At 37.7% G+C, this 16,249-nt stretch overlaps 1 protein-coding gene across 2 annotated transcripts in view; it reads left to right on the plus strand.

Moving 5' to 3' along the window:
* The window catches only part of EPHA6 (EPH receptor A6), a 491,879-nt gene that overhangs the window by 354,650 nt on the left and 120,980 nt on the right, over positions 1-16,249 (plus strand). The window contains exons 7-8 of one of the 2 annotated variants that reach the window (XM_051635236.1): positions 11,408-11,455; positions 11,880-12,042. In XM_051635236.1, the coding sequence (XP_051491196.1) occupies positions 11,408-11,455; positions 11,880-12,042 (211 nt within the window). The remainder of the gene's footprint in view (positions 1-11,407; positions 11,456-11,879; positions 12,043-16,249) is intronic. The other variant, XM_051635153.1, reaches the window with a different exon arrangement.

The following is a 16,249-nucleotide window of genomic DNA, read 5'->3' on the forward strand; positions in this document are numbered from 1 at the left end:
TCAGAGATGCAATCAATTGCACAAAAGGAAGTGGTAAGAAAGCTCATGTCTAAACCTGAATTGACAAAATAGAGAATGTACTCTCAACTTCAAACATGTTAGTATTGATGTTGTTGCTGTTACTGTTAACTAGTATCAGCACGTTCACCTTTGAGTGAGAACTGTCTTGGAGGTTCCTGGAGTGTGTGGAAGATAACTTCCTGACAAAGCTGATAAATGAGCCTACCAGGGAAGGTGCCTCAGTGGACCTCCTGTTCACAAAAACAGAGAAGGACTAGTGGGAGATGTGGTGGTCAGAGTCTGTCTTGGGCTTAGCAATCACAAAATAATAGAGTTCTTGATTCTTTGTGAAGGAGAGGGTTCAGCAAAACTAGCACTACCATGGACTTCTGGAGGGCAGACGTTGGCCTGTTCAAGATAGTGGTTGAGAAAGTGCATTGGGAAACAGTTTTAAGGGCAAAGGGGTCCAGGAAGATTGGATGTTCTTCAAGAAGGAAATCCTAAAGGTGCAGGAGCAGGCTGTCTCCATGTGTTGTAGGGCAAACTGGCAGGGAATGTGTCTGGCCTGGCTGAACAGGAAGGCCCCACGTGAGTGAGCTTATAGCTTTGTCTAAGTGAACAAATGTTCCAATATGAAGTATAATTTCACTTAATTATTTTTTTTTCCCTGCAATCTTTGGTGGATTCAGGAGATATTTGGGGAAATACAGGTAAAGAGACATGTAATCTTTTTTTTTTGGGGGGAAACCAGAGAAAATTCCTCTTTTTTGTCCCCTCTACTTCTGAGACTACTTTGCAACTGCACACTATCCATGCAGAAGGACAGACAGTCCTTCAGTTTTCACACAGAAATGGAGACAAAGCCACTGAGACACTGACTGCATAATACAAGCAACCTCTTTTTATTAAGTAGTGATGTCCCCTAAGCAGTCATTCAGGGAGAAGGCAGAAAAATCGAAAGGGATAGTGGAAACTCTTTTAAGGAGACCCATTCTGTTTTCATGCAATAAAACACACTATTTCCATGTTTATTATTATTATTACAAGCATATTACCATGTATTAAATAAAAGCTGTGGGATTAGTGGGGGTGAGGAGGTGATTGCTGGAAAGAAACATGCCTATTAGAAGGGCTTTTAATTTAAATTAATGATTCCATTATCCAACTCCCATGTAGTTTTGTTAGTTTTGTACACTAATGAATGTTTATTTTGTTGATTTAAAGAAACATAGTGTAATTTTTTTTTTTCCTTTTTTTTTTTTTTTTTTTCCTCAATGTATTAGTATTAAGAGTTTCAAAGTGCCCTTTCTTAATGTTCTTGTCAGGGAGGCTGAGTTAACAACCTATTATTATGTACTCCTTACTGAGCTGTTAATAGCTTTAGAGTTTTTTTCAGGAATTCACCTGCTGCTCATAAAAACATTTATGTTGCTGTAGGAACTTTCCCACGTTGATACATCTTGTATTTGCAATGACCTTGCACAGACTATCTGGTTTTCTTGCATATAGTGCCAAAAGTTTTTACATGTTCTGTTAATACAATGGAAATTCTTTGGTGACTGAGACAGCTCTTCCTTTTTAAAAAGGTATGGTCACCTGTCTGTAATTTAAATTTTTTTTAATTTTTGTTTGTTTTTACCAACTCCAAAAATATTTCAGCTCAAGACTGGCCACTTCTCTGATACAAAAAACAGGAACAAAACTTGCTTTTTGAAACAGTTTTGAAAGTGTAAAATCAGCATTTTTGTTTACTCTTTAGATTGTTTACTTTGTCCTTTTAAATTCATGTTAAACTAATAGGAAGATTTCCATTTTTGCTTTATACTCCTCTATTAACCCACTGAGGTGTCTGAAAACAGAAGTTTAAATGATATGCTATATTTATTGATGGTGTAATGCCAGAATCTGCAATATAGTCAAGACACTAAAGATTAATTCAGCTCTTTTGAATTAACATTACAAGATAGATGTTTGCTCTCTACCTGCACTAAGACACAAAAAGATGCCCACACATTCTCACAAATATACAAATAGTGTGGTATTTCAGTGACTTTTCAATAGCTATTGATATATATCTATCTGAAGAGGTTAGAATAAAGGAAAATGCTACACAATCACTAAGGATTGTCCCTATATATAGAACATTAGGTTTCCTCTTGTCTCTCATTTATTAGTTCTATTGGAGTGATTAAAGTCACTTTCATTACTGTCAGTCTGTGTTTTAGAGCCAATTTTTTTTTCCCCAGAATTGATTTTTCTTGAGTGATGTTGAATCTATTTAATTTTGTCAAAATTATTCTATATTTATAAGTCCTGGCTTTTGCTGAAAAGAAAGTAATTGTCTCATAGAACTTTGTACATGAATAACAAAGATAGCATGTGAAATATCGTATCATAAACCTGATCCTTTACTAGATCAGGTTGCTCAAAGCCCCATCCAACCTTGCCTTGAATGCTGCCAGGGATGGTGCATCCACAGCTTCCTTGGCAACCTTTTTCTAGTGTCTCACTGCCCTCACACTGAAGAATTTCTTCCTAATATCTAGCCTGTCTCCAGTTTAAAGCCATTACCACTTGTCACTACCTGCCCTTGTAAAAAGTCCCTCCACAGCTTTCTTGTAGCCCCCTTCAGGTGCTGGAAGGCTGCTATAAGGTCTCCCTGGAGCCTTCTCTTCTCCAGGCTAAACAACCCTGACTCTCTCAGGCTGTCTTCTTAGGAGAGGTGCTCCAGCCCTCTCACCTTTGTGACCCTTCTCTGGACTTGCTCCAAAGCTCCATGTCCTTCTTGTGTTGGGTGCTACAGAACTGGATACAGTACAATACTCATCATATATCTAACATTTATGTATATTTAAATTAATCCTAATGGCTGCAGTCAGTTACTCCACATTCACAATAGCAATCTGAATCAGTCTATCTATAAATTTAGATATTCTGGATAATAGAAACATAGAATCATTTTGGTCTGAAAAGACCTTTAAGATCATTGAGTCCAACCATTAACCTAACTCTGCTGAGTTCGATGCTAAACTATGTCCTTAAGCACCACACCTGTATGTCTTACATGTCACCTCCAGGGATGGTGATTAAACCACCTGTGACAGAGGCACCCAAAACACACAGGAGCTGATTAAGAATTACTGTTTATTCCAAGCAACACTATTTAGCCATCTGATAAATCAAAAATGATACCACAGATTCAGATGCCACTCGGGAATATTAATGCACCACACCACAACTACTTAAGGATTCCTAAGCTTTTTTGACTGGTTTTAACACAGATAATCTTAACATGGATGATAATAATCCCACATGTGCACATTCAGACAAAAGGGTAAGTCTCCTTCTCAGGTACTCAGAATCACTTTTCCAGTAGGAACAAGGCTCACACAAAGATATATCTAGGAGAAGGATGAGTTCACTCAATCTCACTCCTCAGGTGGCATCTCAACCCTTAGCAGTAGGCTTCCTGTCAGACCTGCTACTCCAAGGGAAAGCCCAACCAGCGTCCCAGTGGGGAACTCCCTTTTTGTAGATCTGACCTGTGGCCCTTCATTCATTATTCTACCTGGGTCAAGACACCTCATTGGCTGGTGACCCTGTGGAAGGTCCCACCATGGCAGTCCCCAAATTGCCTGTGAAAACCAGGTGCCTCCCTGTCTGCTGTCAGTTCCACAGCCCAGCAGGGGTTAAGACCAGAAAAAGGTCTCAGCCACCCAGTCTGACTGCACAAAAGTGGGCCCATTAGGGGTTCTTTTGCTATCTCCAGAGAGCTTAACAAAGAATGTAACAGCTCCCAACACCGGTGGTGGGAGGGGTGGCAGGAGTGCTCTGCTACATCACTTCCCTCAGCAGCCTGTTCCAGCGTTTAATAACCATTTCAGTGAATAAGTTTATTCTAACATCCAATCTAAACCTCCTCTCGTGCCACTTGAGGCCATTGCCTCTTGTCCTGTTGCTTGTTAATAGGGAGAAGAGACCAATCCACACCTCGCTGCAGCCTCCTTTCAGGTATTTACAGAGAATGGTAAAGTCACCCCTCAGCCTCCTTTTCTCCAGGCTAAGCAACCCCAGTTTCCCCAGCCACTGCTCGTAAGAACTGTGCTCCAGACCCTTCATCAACCTTGTTGTCCTTCTTTGGACTCGCTCCAGCATCTCAGTATCTTTCTTGTAGTGAGGGGCCCAAAACTAAACACAGCACTCAAGGTACTGAGTACAGGGGCATGATCACCTCCCTGCTCCTGCCAGCCATGCTATTCATGAGGCAGGCCAGGATGCTTTTTTCCTTCTTGGCCACCTGGACACATCGCTGGCTCATGTTAAGCCGGCTGCCAACCAACACCCCCAAGTGCTTTTCCTTTGGGCAGCTTTCCAGCCATTCTTTCCCAAGCCTGTATCATTGCCTAGGGTTGTTATGGCCCAAATAAAGGACCTGGCATTTTTCTGTATTTGTCAGGTAGGAAATATTCAATAGAAAAGGAAAAGAGTTCTAAACATGAAAGGTGTATCTGTAGAAGATTCAACCTCAGGTCAAGCCAATCTTAAAATCAGCCCAGTCACTGTAGTTGTCCTAGCACCCTGAAAACTGAAGCACATTTTATAAAGGAGTTGTAAAGACTTGTTGCCTCAAGAATTTTTCAATGTAGCATGTAGTTTTCACAAGGGCATTTGTAAAAATGCATACGGAACACACAGCAGTTAAAAATTTCCTGCAAAGCACTACAAATCTGACAAAATGTCCAGCACAGTACAGGATATCCAACACAGCACCATTGCAGCTGAGTGTTGTGCAGCTGACTCAGTGCTCTAGTTTATTTTTAGGAATGGTAGATTCACTTGGTAGATTTCACAGTTTTGAAAATGTGTTGTGCCTTTTTTGTCAAAGTAGGGTGTTGGCTACCTTGTACCATAGTGAGTCACCATCATTGTAGAAGTCTTCTGAAAAAATGGGATCATTGCAGTTGTATTGAAATTCCACTTCATTTGTAAGATGCTTCCTTATGTTAAAAACATGTTCACATTTCAGTGTGAAATAGAGGAACCACAACTTCGGGTTCTGCCGTGAGGGAATGCAGCAGTTTTGTCTGCACAGCATTACTATAATTTTACCAATGCTGAGAATGCTAAATGTGAGAAGATTACCTGCCAGACATCTCAGCAACTTAGAGACCTTCAAGTGTTTGTATTGCAGATTTTTACATCACATGGATTGAGCTGTCCCCTTTTTTTGTTATTTTTCCTCCAGCTTCTTGCATTTTCAATTTAAAAACTTCATTATCCCATGATCTACTTCCATCTTTAATTAGGAGTAGTGTTCTTGTTCTATAGATAGATATGTTGAGTTTGACTAACAAATCACTGATATTCATGATTATTCACTATTTCTAATCGATGAGGAACTACAGAATATTCAATTAAATCATCAGGAAGTAGATTAAAGCAAACAACCCAGTATTTTTTAAAAGTAGTTTGTAATTAAACCTATTGCCTATAGATGTTTTGGAAGCCACAAGTAAAATTGGATAAAAAAAAATAATTAATTAAATCCATGGAAGAAAAGTCCATGAGCTGTAAAATGTAATTAAGCAAATTTAGTTAAATCTGCAGATTGCTGATCTCTGGGGGAGTGTTAAAGGTGAGCATGGGGAGAGGGAACTTGTATTTCTTATCTGGAGTCTCAACATCTGCAGTGGCCTCTGTGGAACGTGAATCAGAAATGTGAATTGTGACACATATACCAAGGTAATGACTTGAGAACTACCCTACTGGCTGTATGTACATAGATCTCGGGGCTTGTTTCACAATGGAAAAGTCACAGAAGGCTTCAAATTTTGCAGAACTGCATCTATTTCCTGTTAATGTTTATTTGGCATTGGGTTTATTATCTCATTATGAAGTACACCTTAGTGATAGGTATTTCAGAGGAAACTGCTCTACTGTCCAAAGATGACAGCAATAATTGTAAATACTAGGTGAGCTGAGGAAGTTAGTTCATGCTTGAAGTAGCTCCTTGCTTCTTCCCAACAGGAAAAGATGGTGCAGAGGAAAAGAAAGTTTAAAAGGGTGAAAAAATAAGAAAAATCTACAGGGACAACTGGATAAACTAACATTTTTATATGCTGAAGTTAGAAAGACTCCTGGAGATACTGGTGCAGAGGTTTTCACTGGTAAATATTTTTAATTCAAAAACAAAACGTTATCAGAGTAGCTCATAACTGCTAGAAAGATGAAATTTAATATCCACGCTTATCTGAGAATTCAAGTCTTATTCCCCAGCTCACCTTATTATGTTCTGAATTGCATCTTGTTCCATCACCAACTTTAGGCACAGACCTGTTTTAATTCCTTTCAATTTAATCTCCTTGTCAGTACAATCAGCAGTGTCCTATCTGCTGCCTTCACACCTGGTGTTCCCAGGTGTTAACCACACAGCGTTTGCTCTGCCCACCTCTCACCTCATTGTGCTGGCAAGTATGTTAACACTGTTTTGGAGTCACCCTCTCCTCATCTCTTTTCCTTTAATTTTCTGGTTTTTGTGGTTCACCTTACATCAACTAATTTCTGCCATTCCAGCTTTGTAATCCAATTAAAATTAGGTTTTGCTGGGTCTTGACCTTTCCGTATTTTCCTTATGATTGGTTATCTGTTCTTCCCCATTTATTGTTGACAGCTTCACTTTTTGTATGGGGAAAGTGATGAGCTGGCTGACAAGCAATCAAAATATAAAATATTGAAAGGTCTAACAGCTAAAGCACACTTTAGTATTGCAGCTCCCCAGACTGTTGCATCTCAGATTAATCACAAGGAAGGTCGAGAAAGGAAAGGAGAAGGTTACAACCTGAAGTGGCTGATGTCTTAAAATGCTGCAAGTTTCTTCTCTGAGGCAAATACTAGAGCCACTGGCAATTTTCTTTCGGCCCTACTTTTTCCTGTCAAGAGTTTTCATCTTAGTTCAGAATGGTCCTCATATCTCTGTAATCACTTTTCTAAATGTACTTTAAGTTTGTTGATCGGCTGGAAACCAAAGGTCCAAGATTTTTAGGAAGTGTATTTTTAAGAAAATGGATAGTGTCTTTGACTATTATTTCTATTATTGTATTTTTTTTTTATTTGTCTATATTGCAATTTACTTAATCCTGTTGATCATGTTGCAATCTGATAGTGCGTAAAGTTAGGAGAACATTTTTGGACCTATGAGTTTTCTTCTCTAATATCATCAAAATATTAGTGTTTGCATTCATGTTAATAGATAAACTATAGGTCAAAATAGTCTTCTAAAAGAAAATTATGCACAGAATTAGTAAAGATAAAGCAGCTTTCAGAAACAGACTGAGTTTCTCAGGTGTAGTCAATTTTACTGATTTTAGTGTAATTACTCCTCATCTACAGCAATCTATGTAAAAGGCAAAGCAAGATATGACAGGGCAGTAGACATTCAGAAGTTGTATTATGGACAAACACAACTAATATAATAATTATAATTTATATTTGGGACAAATTTTATAATTATTTGGGACAAATTAGTTACGAGATGAATATAGGCAGTATAAATCAAAGACAATTTCCATAAATTAGAGATTTGGGGACTATTTTTTTCTTGAAAAAGATGCACAGTAGGTACAAACTCCACACCTAGCTGTTATTTGTCTTTAACAGATTCTGTTTGAACTGATTAATCACATATTGATTATACCTAGTAATTACCTACTGTTGTATTCTAAAGTGTATTGCAACATTAAAGTTCATCCAACTCTGGAGGCAATTAAGTGCCATCATAGCTGATTCCATGACAAAAGTAAGGAAGAGGCTTATTTTCATGATGGACTAAAGATATGATTAATAAAAATTCTTATCTTCGAGAATTGTGGCCATTCCTTTAAAATAATATTTCTGCTGTAAGTCACATTTTGTGTGTGCTTCAAACTAATGTAGCTAGGAAGGAGGAAAAATGTGACCAACAACTCTAAGAAAAGATTCTTCCTTATCATTGGTGCTTTTACTTAAACATTGATGGTGTCTAAATCTTCTTTACTTTAATGTGGTACTTATTCAGCTTTGACATTGTGCTTTAGTGCACAGGAGAAAGACCTAGTCCCTGTGGTGTATAGATTCAAACTCTATTAGTATTTCTTTCTGTTAAGTGATAGCACTCCAAAAAGGCTAAGCAGGATTATATGGCTTAAGTACCAAATTTTCATGTTGGAGGACAATGGATATAAACTAGAAAATGTATTTGCAAGCAGATAGTCAATTCAGTTGCTGTCTCCCTTGAGTCTTCCTGCACACATGCATTTGGAAGTTGTAGGTACATAATAAGTATGTTTTCAGCTGGCAGAAGCCTTTGAAATCATTACTAGTTTAAGAATGCTTTTCAGTTACTCATGGGACTTAATGGACTGAATACCTTGATTGTCATTTGTAAAATAAGCTAGAAACAGAGTAAACTGTGAAAGAGTCATAATTCCTGGAGCTCCCATTATATATTCTAAATGATAGAAAACTATATTTCATTATCTTTTTCAATTGCTGAAACAAGATCTGCTATTATTTTAATTAGAGGCTTGTTTCTCTTTCTCACTCAAATATTAACAGTGACAAATCTTATGCACATGAAAGTGCCGGGATTTTTATCAGTGCTTTACTGGTAAAGTTAATATTTTAAAGGTTGTTTGAGCAATAAAAGCAAAAGTCTGCATTTCAGCTTTTATTTCCATTAATCCTTTTTTGCACTAAACATTTTTAGCGATAAATACACCATCAAAATGTAAACTCTTTCATTGCAGTATGAGTCTAAACTGAGGAAAGGTAATCACATTTTGGTTAGTCTTTATCAACATATGTTTCATATATGTGCACAAAGTCTTCATTTCTCTGCAATTTCCCTCTGAAGGAAGGTAGGGTTAGAATAAGAAAGCAGCATGTTCACGTAGGTGTCACATGTGGAGGTTTATCTGTTTGCTTGCAAGTGTTAATGTCATCAGAGGGAATCCCCTTTCTTTTGAGCATATGAGAAAATGGTAATACTCATCACTGTAACATCTGGATATTGAATGAATATGACATTCATTAATAAAGTAGCCACTTTGAGTGAGGCATAATGAAGAACTCTCATTTAATTTGATTATGTCATACAGCGGAAATGTTTAATTACAACATATGTTGATGGGACAGATCTGGCTATTCTGGCACATTGAAAAGGAGATAGCATTTAGTTATTATTTTATATTCTCATCCTGCTACTCCATTAAATCACTTTGTCTCATCTTAGCCGTTAGCATCATTGTGGCTTTCTTTCAGTCAGTCTGTTTCTTTAGATATGAAAAAATATCTTGACTGTAAAATGAAGTACAAAATTAGAATAGATGCAGATTCAGATACTCAAGCAGAGGTGGCTGCAGGAAAGAGTTTGATTCTGAAAGGTGCTTGTGTTCCAAACTCTAAAGTCTCTGGCAACCTGGGTCTGGGCTATGGCAGATGGAGCACATAGTACTCACTGAAACTGTATAGAACAAGCATTTGCTGTTTACATAACCTTTAATGAACATAACCAGCATCTTTCCTTCACTGAATGTTGTGTCTTTACCTGAAGTGCAGACTAATATTATTTAACAGGCTATATCACAAACATTGGGACATACCTACGATTCAGTGTGGTCTTAGGATTGTGCAAAATCAGGTGGTTTCTGGTTTTTTTTCCCCCCAGTGTTTTCCCTGATTCTTGGATTGATTTTGACCTAGTCTCTAGCTTGTTTTGAAAGACTGTTTCTTTGGGCAGAAGTGCATACTTTAGACAGCAGCTTCATTACTAAATAGTTTCAAGTCTTATGTTCTCTAAGTTTTCATGCCCTGGCCAAGTTGCGTGTTAAGTTGTATGACCCCTCTTCACAAGGAAGTCCCTGAAGTTGCACATATAACAAGGCTGTAGAATAGAATTTAGCTATTCATGACACACTGCATATTCCTGTAACGTCCATAAAATAGTATGAAAACCCCTTTGTATGTGTAGGAGTTCTCTGTTTCGTTGCAATCCTGCTTATTAGCCCATTATACCTTTTTTTGCTCACATACATGCTATTTTTCAAGTTGAAGCAAGTTTAATCACAAAAAATATGTATATAAAAAAAATCCATCATGTTAACAGGTTGGTCTTCTGTCAGAAGAAAATAGATATTTTCTGAAGTTTAAAAAAAAAAAGTCTCAAACCCACCAACCTGTTCAAAGGGAATTTATAACATTTTATGTAAATCTTTTTACAATTATAGAAGTTGTTAAATGGTATATTAATTGTAGCCTCAAGCTGTGAGATTACATGTATTCAGTGTCTTTCTATTTCAGCTTAAATTCACTTTTTTTGCTGTTTTAGACTTTGGTAGTAGATTGTAGAACAGATCAATGCTTCCTCTTACTAGAGTTTCTCAAATTATTTCCACTGTTTGAAGTAAGATCATTGGATTATTGATCATTAGATCACTTTTTTGTTTGGTTGGTTTTTAATTTGGTTTTCTTAGCCATCTCCTTGAATGCTTACTGGGAGGAATACTGATTCACATGCTGCCCTATGCTAATGTCACTTTGTTACACCATGACTGAAGTTGATTCAGCGTGTTTCAAATAAAACTGTTTGCTTTGTATAAAAAATATATGTCTGTGGCTCAGAAGAGTATGAGAGCCCAACAAAATCTAACAGAAACCTATTATTCTCCTGGTTATATCTCCTCTGTGAACCAGGTTGTTTCCTTCTTAACAGGCTGGAAGCACCCTCTGAATAACTTATACATACTTTAGTATTACTGCACAGTATAATAAATGTTTATGGTGCCCTATGGGTATCACAGTTGGATTGTTAAGTATATGCCAAGGACATTTCTGCTCATGTGTCATTTTGGAGACAAATCCTGCTGCAAAAAAGTAAAGCTAGCCTTAAGGCACCATACAAAATATTACAGATTACTGATTTATCAAGTGACAGGAGCTAATGACAGGGAATAAACTCTTCTTTTAAGTCATCCCCTCATGTAAAAGTGTAGTCAACGACCTGTCTAGCAAAAAAGTACTTAGTTTTTACACAGCAATTGACATGGTCTCCATACTAGAGCAGCTTGTCTGCACCAATAATTCACAATGATCTCTGCACACCATAACTCTCAGTGATTCCTGCGAGAGTCAGGAGTTCTCTGTGAGAGTCCGAAATTCTCAGCAGATGTCCAGAATCAACTGCTAGGGAATAAACAGGGGCTTTTGCAGGGATTGTTTCTCCTCATAAAGTGTGAAAGGGAATTTCATGCATGACTACATTACACCTACCTGGAAAGAGAAGTCAAGTTCAACAGCAGTGAAGCAGCTGAACCATTCTAGAAGTTTCCAGACTTTAAAGAAAAAGTTAATTTGTATTTTCTTTTACCCACAGGTCTACCCACGGATAGCGCCGGCATTTTGGCACTACCTGCGGGTAGAAGTGAGTAGCGGGTATTTGAATACTCCCACATCTTTGCTTTACAGCTTACTAGTATTTACTGGCCTCCTAGTTTGTCCATTGTGCAAAAATAATTAGCTAACATTCTAGCTCCCATTTTCTGTGACAGTAGTCTTGTACTAATTCCATAGTGTTTTGGCTACAGTGTAATTACTAACCCAAGTCACAAAGAAGTGATGTGTTTTTATGTAAGATTAAAGACAACAAATAGAAATCTGAGCCAAGGCCACATCATACATTGTGACTATAGTGCAAAATCAAAGTACAAAAATCATACTTGCACCTGCTTTTATAAACACATTTTACATTCATGAGAAGAATGGTGGAGCTTCAGTTCTGCTATATCATTTTTGCAAAGTTTGTGCAACTCAACTTGATGTCGTTTCTCCCCTCTTTTGTCCACCAGGAGCATGAGCAGCTCAGCTATTCCTCCACAAGGTCCAAGGCTCCAAGTGTTATCGTCACAGGTCTCAAGCCAGCCACCAAGTATATATTTCATATCAGAGTCAGGACGGCAGCAGGATACAGCGGCTATAGCCAGAAGTTTGAATTTGAAACTGGAGATGAAAGTAAGTTTCACTGAAGGAAAAAAAAATAAAAATCAACGCAATAGAAGTAGCATCTAATTCTAAAACAGTGAAACACTGGGAATTCTAATGCCTGAATCTGTACCATTTGCTTATCACAGAATGACCACTGCTGTATGATAAAAAACAAGTAAGCCCTAGCTTCACACTTCTGAATTTGTAACAAATCGAAATTTTAACCCAACGCTGCAGCTGAAGGAATGTTTCCTTGGCAAAAATTCCTTATGGGTCCCTTCCAACTGGAGATGTGCTTTGATTCTGTTCCTTTCTCTGCTTGAAGAAGGCCTTCCTTTTGACATCTAGAAGTACTCTTAGGCTCTACAATACAGTAGCTTCATGCAAGCACACATGGATGGAGTCTTTTTTCTGTAGTTTTTACAGCTTCCAGACTCTACAGATAGAAAAAATGAAAAATTTTATATGCATTTCTGTCAAACAATGAGCCAGCTAGATTTGCCAGTAAGAAGCAAAAAGCCTACATATTCCCACAGAATATGCAAAAAGGCTTTATACTATGTATGCTATTCATGCTCTGAACAATTTTATATTTAAGTCATGTATTGCCCTCCATGTTCAAATAAACTGCAAAGTATTTACAAGCATTTGAGATAAAATTTGTGTGGTAGATGCAACACTGAAACACTCATTAATGAAATTACTTTAATTAACCAATTATGTATACCTTGTTTTTCATTAGTGTTTTAGAATTCAAATTGCTTAAGCTAAAGTACAGACTCAAAACTATGTGTTTTCAAGAGCACCCTTGGGCTTGTGTTCCATTTTCATTGCTTCTTAACTTCTATTTGAAAAATGTTTTAGGGATAGATTTCTAAGTGCTTAATGCCTAATTGGACTTTTTAAAGTTTTCTGGGTACTTAATCCAATTGTTTTGAATAGGAACTGAGTACTTGGGTGCTTTGAAGAATTCCAGTAGATCCTCTCTGCATCTGATGCTGCAATAAATACTAGGGCATACACACCTAGGGACATAGCTCTCATCAAAAGTAAATGTTATTTAAACCTCTATAAGCCTATGTCGTGTTTGTGAAAATCTGACTTACCCATCTAAATCATAAAGATTGTGATTCCAGTGATATTTCTCCCATTGGCATTGCTGATAGAAACATCTGGGAGTGAGATTTCACCCACTCTTTCCCAACCCCACATCTCCTCTGTTGTACTACTACAACTGGCTCTTGGGCTGTGTGGTGAGCTAGAGCTCACAATGCTCTTAAACATTTATTACCTCTATTACTTCTAAGCATTCAGTATGAATCTTCATAGTGAAACATAAATGCACCTTATATATTTGCTTTTCATCAACATTTATTGCTTAAACTTGTGTGTGACTAGAAGTATTTGACTTGTTACAAATATTAATCATTGTATGGTTGGAAGGAAGTGGAGATAGAAGAGTTTTTGTTTATGATCAATTGAGATGGAAGTCAGGAGAAATTCTGCCACTATTTGAAAAGGTACCTAAAGAAAGATAAACACTTCAGTTTAATTAAAAGGGTAATTCAAAGGACTGTGGTCTTTATTTAGATATTTATACAGTACTGCTTTAGATTTCAAAGGGGGGAAAAAAAACAACAAAGTTACTTGTTACTCTCCAAATATGTTACTTCCTTACAGCAGTATTTTGAAAATTGGCCTATTCTAAACTTTAAGCCAATATCAGATGCTTATCATCATCAGTTTCACCGCCTTTCATAATATGGACCAAATGTCTGTAACTGTAACTTTTGCAGACAGATAATAACAGTAGATTGAAATGTAACATCTATCATATATAAATAGTCTTGATTTCAAGTCTTCCAGTAACGGGGAGCTCACCATTACTGGTGAATAGTGCTACTACTTAAGCCTCGTAATTTAAAATTTGTACCTTATTTCTAGCCTGAATTAAAAACCAAAATAGTATCAGAAATCTCATCCTCGTCTAAATGTGTGCATGCCATTTTTAATAATTCTTGTGTTTTTCCCATAAATAATATAAATGCTTCCTCTCACTCTAAAAAAGAAAACCACCCTAGTTTTTCCAAACATAGAATCCTTTTGTAGCTCTCCAAAATTTTAACATCCTTTTGGAAGCCTAACAGCAGAACTAAATCTGATACTGTATTAAACTGGGAAACTGAGTCTGTTTATGATGCCATAAACCGACCTAACATTGCTTTGTATCATTCAGTTTTCTTTTACTTACACCTCTAAGCACTTGTCACCTGAACTACAGCACTGTCTTACACAGCTGAAAAACTAGAACATAGCAACATTTTTGTCAGTGCCATTGTACTCCAAAATACTGGCCTATGTTTAGGTTAAAGGTTTGGGGAGGGTTGTGTTGAGACTTAGACTGCATAGTTATATCAGTACGTGTGAATACTAATTAGCCCTTGCTGGCGTGCATCTAGCTTTCTGACCAAAGTGAAGTTGTGTAGGAATCTATCTTCATCAAGGCCAAGAAAGCTGGTCAATATTCAAGGATGACCTCCTCCAAGCCCAGGAAGAGGAAGGCAGACAAGAATGCCAGGAGGCCTGTATGGATGAACAAGGACACACTCAGATGCAAAAACAAAGTCTTCAGAGAGTGGAAGCAAGGAGAGGTAGCCTGGGAGGAGTACAAAGAATCTGGCTAGGATGAGCTTAGGAAAACTAAAGCCCAAATAGAATTAAATTTGGCCAGGGATATCAAATTAACAAGAAAGGCTCCTACAGGTACATCAGTGACAAAAGGAAGACTATGGATGATGTGGGCCCTCTTCAAAAGGAAAAAGGAGACCTGGTCACATGGGCTGTGGAAAAGGCTGAGGTACTCAACAGCTTTTTTACTTCAATCTTCACCAGCAAGGGTGCTGGCCACACCACCCAAGCTGCAGAAGGCAAAGGCAGGGACTGAGAGAAGGAAGATCTGCCTACTGTAGGGGAAGACAGGTTCAAGACCATCTAAAGAACCTGGAAGTGCACAAGTCAGGTTGTTCAGCCTGGAGAAGAGAAGGCTCTGGGAAGACATCATAGTGGCCTTCCAGTAATTGAAGGGGGTCTACAGGAAAGCGGGGCAGGGACTTTTATAAGGGCATCTAGTGGTAGAATGAGGGGTAATGGTTTTAAGCTGGAAGAGGGTAGATTAAGATAGACACTAGGAAGAAATTCTTCACTGTGAGGGTGGTGAGTCACTGGAACAGGTTGCCCAGGAAAGTTGTGGATGTCCCCTCCCTGGAAGTGTTCTGGTCTAGTGAGAGGTGTCCTTGCCCATGGAAGGGGATTGACACTATATGATTTTTAAGGGTCTTTCCAACACAAACCATTCTATGATTCTATTATTTACTACTCTGGCAGTATGCAGCTCACCTGAAAATTTTCTAGTTTTTTAATTTTTGTTTCTCTCAATTATTCTGAAATCTTAAGGCAGACTATTGCAGCTCCCTCCATCCCTACCCATTGTGAAAAATCTTGGTGGTTTGGTGAAAAATCCTCATTTGCAGTTACTTTTTGTAGTCTTTCAGTGAGCCAGATTTTAATTAATTTAATTATTTTAATGTGAGCTATACTGACTTTATACAAAGTTAATGTTTTCATTAATGGTAATTCTCCTTTGGATTTACCACCAGATGTGATTTAGATCCTGAGCTCCATTCTTTCCAGAATTCCAAAGCTTAACAGAGGGGTCCAATATTTTTTAAACATATGCTCTGATTCATGCAACAACAGTGAAGCTGCCTGTAGGATTGTTAGAAATAATTTTGCCAATGCAAAATGGAGATTTTATTATTATTTTTGTTGTTGTTGTTGTTAGAATATTTGGTGTTTTGACAATAGTAAATTAAATTTCTGCTTGGAACGAACACATGAGATGGCACATATCTCCTATTTGGAAACTATCTTGCTGTATCTCTCCCATGTCTGCCTAGTCCTACTGGTCCCTGTTCATTAAATAGTAGTTAGTGCTGGATACTTTGAAAGACACATATTAAACTTGAAGTATTTTCTTACTGTGTTTTATATTTTCAGTCATTTGTTCTTCAAATAGAAGAACATTCCTCTACTGTACATGCCCAGAAGCCCCAAAGGTTTTACTTTTCCTCTGCATTTCCTAAACAAGAGCAACGTCCTTGCTCACATCTCAAACTACTTGCACTGGCTTTCCTTTCATCCACTGACTGGGAAGGTAGTGTTAGGGCAATGCTTG

The sequence above is a fragment of the Apus apus genome, chromosome 1 (assembly GCF_020740795.1).
Source record: "Apus apus isolate bApuApu2 chromosome 1, bApuApu2.pri.cur, whole genome shotgun sequence".
NCBI lineage: Eukaryota > Metazoa > Chordata > Aves > Apodiformes > Apodidae > Apus > Apus apus.